The 9,625-nt window shown below is 31.6% G+C and overlaps 2 protein-coding genes across 2 annotated transcripts in view; one reads left to right on the top strand and one right to left on the bottom strand.

Annotated features, from left to right (window-relative positions):
* The first annotated feature begins 1,601 nt into the window (after window positions 1-1,601).
* On the top strand, window positions 1,602-7,124 carry LOC119575291 (39S ribosomal protein L3, mitochondrial-like). Its single transcript, XM_037922829.1, has 7 exons — window positions 1,602-1,731; window positions 3,090-3,183; window positions 4,084-4,290; window positions 4,519-4,644; window positions 6,106-6,266; window positions 6,446-6,635; window positions 6,740-7,124. Exons 1-7 carry the CDS (start codon window positions 1,634-1,636, stop codon window positions 6,980-6,982), a joined length of 1,119 nt encoding a protein of 372 aa, XP_037778757.1. The 5' UTR covers window positions 1,602-1,633; the 3' UTR covers window positions 6,983-7,124.
* A 105-nt stretch (window positions 7,125-7,229) lies between these two features.
* The window catches only part of LOC119575290 (aspartate aminotransferase, mitochondrial-like), a gene marked incomplete in the record, with an annotated part of 15,080 nt that continues 12,684 nt past the window's right edge, over window positions 7,230-9,625 (bottom strand). The window contains 3 exon segments of the mRNA XM_037922828.1: window positions 7,230-7,862; window positions 8,138-8,297; window positions 8,478-8,634. Of these exon segments, the coding sequence (XP_037778756.1) occupies window positions 7,740-7,862; window positions 8,138-8,297; window positions 8,478-8,634 (440 nt within the window).

Genomic DNA, 9,625 nt, shown 5'->3' on the forward strand with positions numbered 1-9,625 from the left:
ATAGTAGGAGTAGTAGTAATAATGATAATAATAATCATAATGATGATATAATATAACATATTATTATAACAATAATCATCATATGGATAGTAATAATAATAGTGATGATGATAGTAATGATAATAATAATAATAATAATAATAATAATAATAATAATAATAATAATGACAATAATAATAATGATGATAATGATAAGGAAAATAATAATGATATTTATGATAATAATAATAATGATAATGATATAGTAGTTGTAGCAGTAGTATTAATAATAATGATAATAATAATAATAACAATAATAATAATAGTAATGATAATAATGATAATAGTAATAATAATAATAATAATAATGATAATAATAATAATAATAATAATAATAATAATAATAATGATAATCATAATAATAATGATGATGATAATAATAATAATAGTAATAATAATAATAATAATAATAATAATAATAATAATAATGTCAACGGCCAGACTTATGGTAGTAGCGTAGAATGGTATTTTATTGGTAATCCTGACATAGTAAGACCCCTATACACCATAGAATTGGATTTTCTAATGGTTGTATGGTAGATGGAATGGTAGTTCAGGGGAACTCCACATTCCATTGAAGCTACAGAGTGTGATGTTTATCCTATGGTGTGGATAAGCCTTTATGGTTTTGCAGGGCACTATAGACACTTTGTCTCGGGGACATAGGGGTGATAATCTGTAGGCCTTGTAAACAAGGGCACCATTGTGCTCTGGGCTGGGTCAGGACAGTCAGGAGAGGCCAGGGCGCTGTCGTGGCACTTGTGCCACAGTTCAGTACTACCTGTCGTCGAACATGGACGTTCGCGAGGGTTTATCTTGGGTATATTACCGAAATTCCGGTTAAAATCGTACTGAATTCCGTGTGACCATACGAAGTAGACGAGACATGGGTCTACGCTCTTCGTATTCTCTAAGGGGAGAAATTGGACTCGTCAGGAGACGAGAGAACTCACTTGTATAAGTAAGTACACTATTAAATGTACGAAGTTATTTCATGTGTTTATAATAACCAATTTTGATAATACTGAAATAAGTGAAATATACAAAAAGGGAAGTCACACGTAAAATTGGACGTATTATTCTTATAACAAGCACTGAGCCCGCTCCGGGGAGAGTGGATTAAAAATCTATTATCCAGTGCCCTGTACGCAGGAATATATTTGGGTTATATTCCACTTATTACCCACCTTACTCCAAGGAGTGTCTGGGGTGGTAAGAGAAGTATAACCTCAAATAGAGCACTAGGTAACAATAATAATAATAATAATAATAATAATAACAATAATAATAATAAAAAAAATAATGATAGTAATGACAAGAGTAATAATAATGATAGTAATGACATGAGTAATAATAATGATAATGATAATGATAACAATAATGATAATAATAATAATAATAATAATGATAATAATAATAAATAATAATATAATGATAATGACAATAATAATAAAAGCAACGATGATAATAATAGTTTAACGATGATAACGATATATAACGTCATGACATCATGTTATTACACTATAAAAGAATAAAAATAAATTGATAGAATAAATTACTTTAGGCTCTTGCTTGACTCTCGAGGGTAAACAACATGGCAGGAGCCGGGCTGTTAAGTCCCTCGAACATGAACAATTTGGTCAATTTATGCCGTAAACTGACGATTAGTGGATTCTGTAAGGGTGTTATAAGGCGAGTATTGGAATGTGTGGATGTGTTTGTTCAGGTGGTAGTTTGTAACTACTTTTGTATTGTTGAAAAAAAGGGTGATTTTGTAATGTAGTTCGTGAAAAAAATATACTAATCTGCAGTTCTTTTTACAACGGAATAGAATTCGAGCATGAAGGAATTTTTGAGCTTGCGATGCGAGAAAAGATGCTATTACTATGATTTCTGCATATTTTGTTATATTATGGAATAAAACCAAACAGACGTGAGAGTAAATCATTGAATTAAATGGAGATTTTTCCGTGCATGTCAACCAGGATTACAGTAAAAAAAAAAAAGTGTATGGAGTGGTTACCTTGACGAAAACTAAGACACTTTTCATCTTTGCTGTTTTCCTCACTAGTTGATGATGATAAAGTTAAACATGATGATAAAGGTAAACATGGATTGGGACTTTGAAAATCAAGGGTCGATCTTCTCTCTTCTCTGTCCTGTATTCCCCTTATTTTCGATTTGTGCAATTTTTGCCGTAGATGAAAAGTGGCTTAGATTTCTTTAAAGTAACCACATCATACACTTTTTTTTTACACAGTAAACCTGGTTGTCATGCACAGAAAGTTTTCTTTTTCATATTTACTGAGTGAGTTGATTCTTCTTTATAATCTCTACTACACTTTCCTAGTAATGTCTAGATTTGTAGTACTGTCTTTTATGGTTATAGTTTGTCATACTAAGACCCCCACCTCAGATAATCAATAGCCAAGGCAAACAATGATTCTGGTAGAAATAATATATTTATCTACCATACTGCAATGTTTTTATTAGTAAACCTTTTTATATATATCCATAATTAATAAAAAAAAAAAAAAATAAATAAAATAAAACAAATAAAATCATCTTCAAATAACATGGGAAATTTAATTTTTTTTTATTACAGTAGTGTTGAGATTTATATCTACTCCCTCCCCCTCCTTTCATGCAGATAATTGCAATGGCTTGGGCATCCAGGCTACATGGTCTGATGTATCACCTGCTTGCCAAGTGATAAAGATCTTGATCAGTAATGAAGCAACTGTCTCCGTATTAATAACTTTTTTATTTTTGTTTATATTATGAAGTATATGTAATAAAACTGAGGGCAATCAGAAGTGTATGTTTGTAAAATAGGCATAAACACACACACGCTCAACCTCAATCTCAAAGATAATGTGCTGGGCACTGGGAAGTGCATAACATACCTATATTTATATGTTTATGTGTATTTTTTGTCAGAAGTATTGCATTATTTATTTGTCTGTGTATCAGTCTCTCTATCTGTCTGTCTCTCTACATAATTTATATTTATTATTGTCACTGTTATTATTATTTATCTATGTTTTCAGATCTCAGCCAAATATTACTCAAGTAAGATGTATGTCTAGAGTGAAGAAGCGGCACACAGTTCCACCCTTTTGGCACCCAAAAGTAACAAGAACGGTAAGGAAATAAAGGGCATTTAAGCAAAGCAAAATACAAATTAGTTTACAAATTGGAATATGGAGCTTTTGTTTGTGGATTCTCGTTCTAGTATCATATGAAATTCAAAAGGAAATTATATTTCGATAAGAGAAAGACAAAAATAGTGAGATAAGTAATCACAATTTAAATGTCTAAATATCTTGTATATGCTGTGGGAAGTACCAGCTGACAAAAGAATGATCTCCAGTATTTATTATCTATAATTTTTTAATAGTTTTTTTTGCTATTGATTAATACTCATCCACATGCCATCACTATCTCTGGTAATTTGTTTATTTTCATAAATTATTATTTTTGCTTAGTTTGTTCTTGGGTATGTTAATTATTTTTGATATGTTTATTTAACCCAAAAATGATGGTCATGGCATGTATGTAAATGCCATGCTCACTGTGAGTTTATTTTATTAATTGTTCTTACATATAGATGGCTCCACTTGTAATAAAGTCACCAATGAGCCAGTTACGAGTATCACATGTCTCACCTGTTTACCCTTTTGATTGATTTTCTAAAATATTTTGTTGTCTTATATTGCAGTTACTAATGTCAATAACGTAGTAATTATCATGAGTGTAATAAAAGTAACACCATTGATATTCATAGCATTAGATAAAAAAACATTTTTCATGCAGATTCAAGGAAAGGTGAAATCGGGTAAGGTTACAAGGTCTATTAATTATCCCCTTTGTGGCTCAGCACTAGCAGAGTCAAATATGTGCAGAGACATTTTACAAAAAAATTCTAAAATGGATACAGCATTTTCCCAGCGACATTGGGTTAAGCCAGGGTATTGAGAAAGTATAAAAAAATGCAGGTTTCAAAAATTACTTGAAAGTTGATGTTTTTCAAATTTACAACAGCTTTACCCTGAAGAAGTAACACCTGAAAACCAAGCATTTGTAAGTGAAGTCGTATCAGAAAAGTTATCCTCGCCTCTCCGAGCTGAGCCATGGGAACGTGGCCAGTTTACCAAGAACTCCATTCGATGTGGGCTGATTGCAAAAAAGATCGGTATATACCCCATGTGGACTAAAGATGGAAAAAGGCTTTTAACCACTTTACTGCAGGTAAGTGGATATGAGCCATTCCAGCAAAGGATTGCTTAAGTATATTTTGGGTTGGATTTTGTCATTTTCATACCTCAGTTCTTTAATAAACATGTCTTATTATCACTAATTTTATTGCTTTCTATGCATTAAGGTTGGCTTTTGTCATTTTCATATCTCAGTAATAAATATGTCTTAGTTTCACTTATTTTATTGCTGTCACTGCATTAAGGTGTTTCCATGTCACAGGCTACAGACAACCATGTTGTCAATTACATTCCCCCTGAGGACTTGGCTGAGAAGAGCTTTCGACCTCTAAAGTCATCAAGGCTTGGCGCTCTTGTTGTTGGCACACAGTCTGTTGATCCACGGGAGGTAAGTTGCATATTAGTATTTGTAAAAATAAATTAGCACTGCTACTGTTAGTATAAGTAATATAATTAGCTAATGCTACTGTTATTTATAAGTAATATGATTAGCTACTGATACTGTTGCTAGCAGAAGCAAGAAGCAGCAACAGCAATAGTGGTGGTTATGATTTAATTATATTAATGATAATTGTAGTAAATAAAATAACAGAAGAGGCAGTAGCAGTATTTGTAGCAAAATTTGAGGATCACATAGATGATTGGGTTTTCTATACTACATTTGTCATTATCATCATGCTTATTTTCAGCAGCCCTTTGTGTTTTTTTGGAATGCAATGCTAATCTTGTATACTACATAATTTATATCTGTCAATACTATTGTTTGGGCAGTGGTTGAGAACTAGTGATATAGTTTTTTAAAACTTGTGTAAAGGGTTATCATTTCCAGTTTTATCAATATTTTTTTAATCCAGGGGTTCTCAAAATGCTTGATATGACCCCCAGTTGATGAATAACCCGGGGGTCGGTGAATGTTTACTTGAGGTGGAAGGGACCATTCAACAGTGTCTGGTATTCTTCAGATTTTTTTTAGTAATAGTAGTAGTAGTACTATACTAGTAGTATTAGTACTAAAACTAGTAGTACTAGTATACTATTATTTATATTTCTACTTCTACTACTAGTAGTACTATACTACTACTTCTACTACTAGTAGTAAATACTTCTACTTCTACTAGTAGTAGTACTACTATACTACTTCTAAATAGTAGTAGTAGTAGTACTAGTGTAGTACTAAATACACTTTACTAGTAGTAGTAGTATACTACTACTTCTACTAGAGTAGTAGTAGTAACTACTACTTCTATATAGTAGTAGTACTTACACTACTTTACTAGTAGTAGTAGTACTACTACTTCAATAGTAGTATATTTCTACTACTTCTATAGTAGTAGTATACTACTACTTCTAATTTGTAGTAGTAGTACTACTAGTAGTACTCATAGTACATGTAGTACTAGAACTACTACTACAATAACATACTATTAATACAAACTAGTGCTGCTGCTGCTATTGATTTTACTTTTTTTTTTTTTTTTAATTAAAAAGCTAGGGGTCAAAACAAAATTAGAAACCGGTATGAATGAGAATGAATATCTTCACAATACAAGAGACGTATTTTGACTGGTTTCAATTGTGTCTTCGTCAGAAATACATGTATTTCTGACGAAGACACAATCGAAACCGGTCAAATATCTCTTGCATCGAGAAGATATTCATTCTCATTCATACCTTTTATACATCTGTCAATATGAATACGGTTCATTAGAAACTTCATGAGGGTTTTCAAACTTTATAACTTATTAGCATTAACCCCCCCCCCCCCCTCATACCCAGAATATTTATCCCCAAGTTAAATAACCATATTGAAATAACATAATAATAAATTGCACTTTTTTTTTTTTTCTAGATAACAAAAGAATACTTCAATTTGTTCAGTGAGGTTGGAGTTCCCCCCAAAAAGAAGTTAACAAAGTTTCTCATCACTCCTAATGCCAAACTTGCTCCTGGAACTCCTCTGTATGCATCTCACTTCCAGCCTGGAGCATATGTTGACATAGCAGGCATTACGTAAGTATGATAATTGACCTTAGGTATTTATTAAACGTTTCTGTTCCATCAGCGAGAAAACTTTCTTTAATACTTCTTGGTGTCTTATGGCAATAATTTCCCTTTGTAAAATGACTTGTCTATGATATACCAGTTGTAATCAGGATAATCAAGAGAAATTTTTCTTCTCTTGTTTGCAGGATAGATCGGGGTTACCAAGGTGTGATGAAGAGATGGGGTTTCAAGGGTATGCCAGCATCTCATGGTGTAACGAAGAGTCACCGTAGGGGAGGAAGTATTGGTTCTGGTAGAGAAAAATCCCGAGTGTGGCCAGGACAGAAGATGCCAGGACATATGGGCAGAAATCGAAGAGTTATTAGAGGGCTGAAGGTGACAATTTTTTTTCTCTCATTATTTGAATCCATTTACTTTTATGCTGAATATCGCATATTTATGAAATTGTGGACAGCTTTCAGTAATGAATCTGATTACAGATATGGCGCATCAACACACACTACAACGTCCTCTGGGTGAATGGGCCAGCGGTACCTGGACCAACAGGGTCATATGTCTATCTGTATGATAGCATCTTACCTGCTCATAAGCTTCATAGACAGCAAAATCCTCCACCCTTCCCAACATTTTTCCAGGATGAAGTTAACATTGATGAAGAATTGTTTGATGAAAATTTACACAATTTTTCACAGCCATCAATTACCTTTGCAGAGATTAAGTAGGTAGTTTGAAGAACCTTTTTTTTTATAGTAAAATGTTAAAATGCTTTATAATGAATTTGAGCATTGCTTGTATTCAAGAATTGTGAATTGTAAATATCTCTGTACTTGTATGTTAAAGATGAAAATAGAAAATCCAAGCAAACCATTTTTCATTCGGCATCCAAAAAATATAAAACTATATAGGAAGAGTTAATAAAAAACACTAGCCCAATTTTTTTTATATTCAGAGGAATAAGAACACAGAACAAAATATTATACTGTTTATTGTGTACATGGAATAGTACCTGTACATGGAATAGTACCTGCAATGCAGGGACACAGGATGTATATACACCAAAATAATTGGTTTTAAATAATATCAGAATGAATTACATCTTCAAATAAAGCAAACGTGGTCGTCTTTTATTTCACTGGGTTCAATTTAAAATAACTTTGTAGGGTGTTGACTTATCTACAGAAATGTACAGAAAGGGGGAGGTAACTATCTTTTGCCTGCTTTGTTTACCATATGAACAAATTTTCATCATGACTGATTATCAATAAACACTGCAGCAAATCTTTTAAATTTTAAGAAAAGCAGTGCACTTTTTAAAATCATGATAACAGCAATGTTAAGCACAAGAAATAACCTTGTAAAGTTTATAGTGTGTATGTCCTAACATTGGCTGTATTCTAAACCATTTCAGTGATATTTAATTGTAAAAAAGTCCCATTTCACACTCCCAATAAATAGATCTAAATCTGAGAACTTTTATATTTATTTGGTGGCATGGTGCATTGCATGAGCCAAGTATTCAACATTACTGGAAGCAATACCAGCAACTGAGATACGTCCATCCTTTGTCAGGTACACAGAAAACTCCTTGGTCAGCTTCTCAACCTGAAAATGGAGAGAAAAATTTGTCATAAAACTAATGAAATAATCTGTCTATATGTACTGTACTACAATCCTCAAATGCCCTCCCCCCTATGTTCAAATATAATGTGAATACTAACTAATGAAATAATCTAGCTCTATGTACTGTAATACAATCCTCAAATGCCTTTCCCCCCTAATTTCTAATATAATGTGAATACTTTTAATACAATGGTGCAGATCAATTTCTCGGGCATTTTGCTGTAGGATATTTAGGGACAAAAAACCTAGAATTTTACCTGGTCTGGGGTCATGCCAGTGAAGCAGAACATGCCAATTTGGTCAGTGATGTGACTCCAGTCTCTGATGGACCCTTCCTTGGCCAGGTTTTCCTTCAACTTGGTACGCATGTTAATGATCCTGTCAGCCATACCCTTGACATCCTTCAGCCAAATAGAGCTGTTGAAAGTGGAGGAAAGAGCTTATTGCTTGCTGTTTTCTAAAAGGAAACTGTAATTTATAATTTATGTATATTCAACAGTAACAAGCCAACAGCTAATTTTATGAAATTGGCACGAGTATCACAAAAGACTAACATGTAAGAAGTTATCACTAAAAAAAAAAAAAAAAAAAACTCACTTCAGTTCTGGATTACTAAGAATGGTGGACACAATGCGAGCGCCATGGAGAGGTGGGTTGGAATAAAGGGGTCGGATCAAGATCTTCACCTGTGACAGAACACGGGCAGCTTCATCTTTGTCGTTGCATACGATTGTAAATGCACCAGCTCTCTCACCTGTTGGGAAATTACTTTAATGTGGTTTGTTTTAGTCTACAGGATATACTGAGAGAAAAAACAGGAAGGAGAGGAAGAACTGTAGGGAGAAGGTAAAACATATAGAAGAAATCAAGACATTCCTACTGAAAAAATAAGAATTATGTCAAATATCTCTGTAGTTTACAAGCAAGATTTAAAACATATCTACTCTACTGCCCAAAGGGTGGTAAAAAATATATATACATATATGTACACATATACATACATACATATACATATATATACACATATACATACATACATATACATATATATACACATGCATACATACATATACATATATATACACATGCATACATACATATACATATATATACACATGCATACATACATATACATACATACATACATATACATATATATACACATATACATATATATACACATATACATATATATACACATATACATATATATACACATATACATATATATACATATACATACATATATATACATAAACATACATATATATATACACATATACATACATATACATATACATACATATATATACACATATACATACATATATATACACATATACATACATATATATACACATATACATACATATATATACACATATACATACATATATATACACATATACATACATATATATACACATATACATACATATATATACACATATACATACATATATATACACATATACATACATATATATACACATACATACTATATAATATATATATACATACATAATATATATATACATACATAATATACATATACATACATACCATATATATACATATACATACATATATTATACATAATACATACATACATACATAATATATACATATACATACATACATATATATACATATACATATACATACTAATACATATATAACTATAAAAATAAATACATATAATACATATATACTTTTTACATACATAACTATAATATACATACATA

Source organism: Penaeus monodon, chromosome 7, assembly GCF_015228065.2.
Source record: "Penaeus monodon isolate SGIC_2016 chromosome 7, NSTDA_Pmon_1, whole genome shotgun sequence".
In the NCBI taxonomy this organism is placed as follows: Eukaryota; Metazoa; Arthropoda; class Malacostraca; order Decapoda; family Penaeidae; genus Penaeus; species Penaeus monodon.

Bases quoted from the DNA above. Each gene is read 5' to 3' on its own strand.
- LOC119575291 (XM_037922829.1), top strand. From the start codon at position 1,634: ATGGCAGGAGCCGGGCTGTTAAGTCCCTCGAACATGAACAATTTGGTC. The intron at 3,184-4,083 runs GTAAGGAAATAA...AATTTACAACAG, and splicing joins ACCCAAAAGTAACAAGAACG to CTTTACCCTGAAGAAGTAAC. The intron at 4,645-6,105 runs GTAAGTTGCATA...TTTTTTTTCTAG, and splicing joins AGTCTGTTGATCCACGGGAG to ATAACAAAAGAATACTTCAA.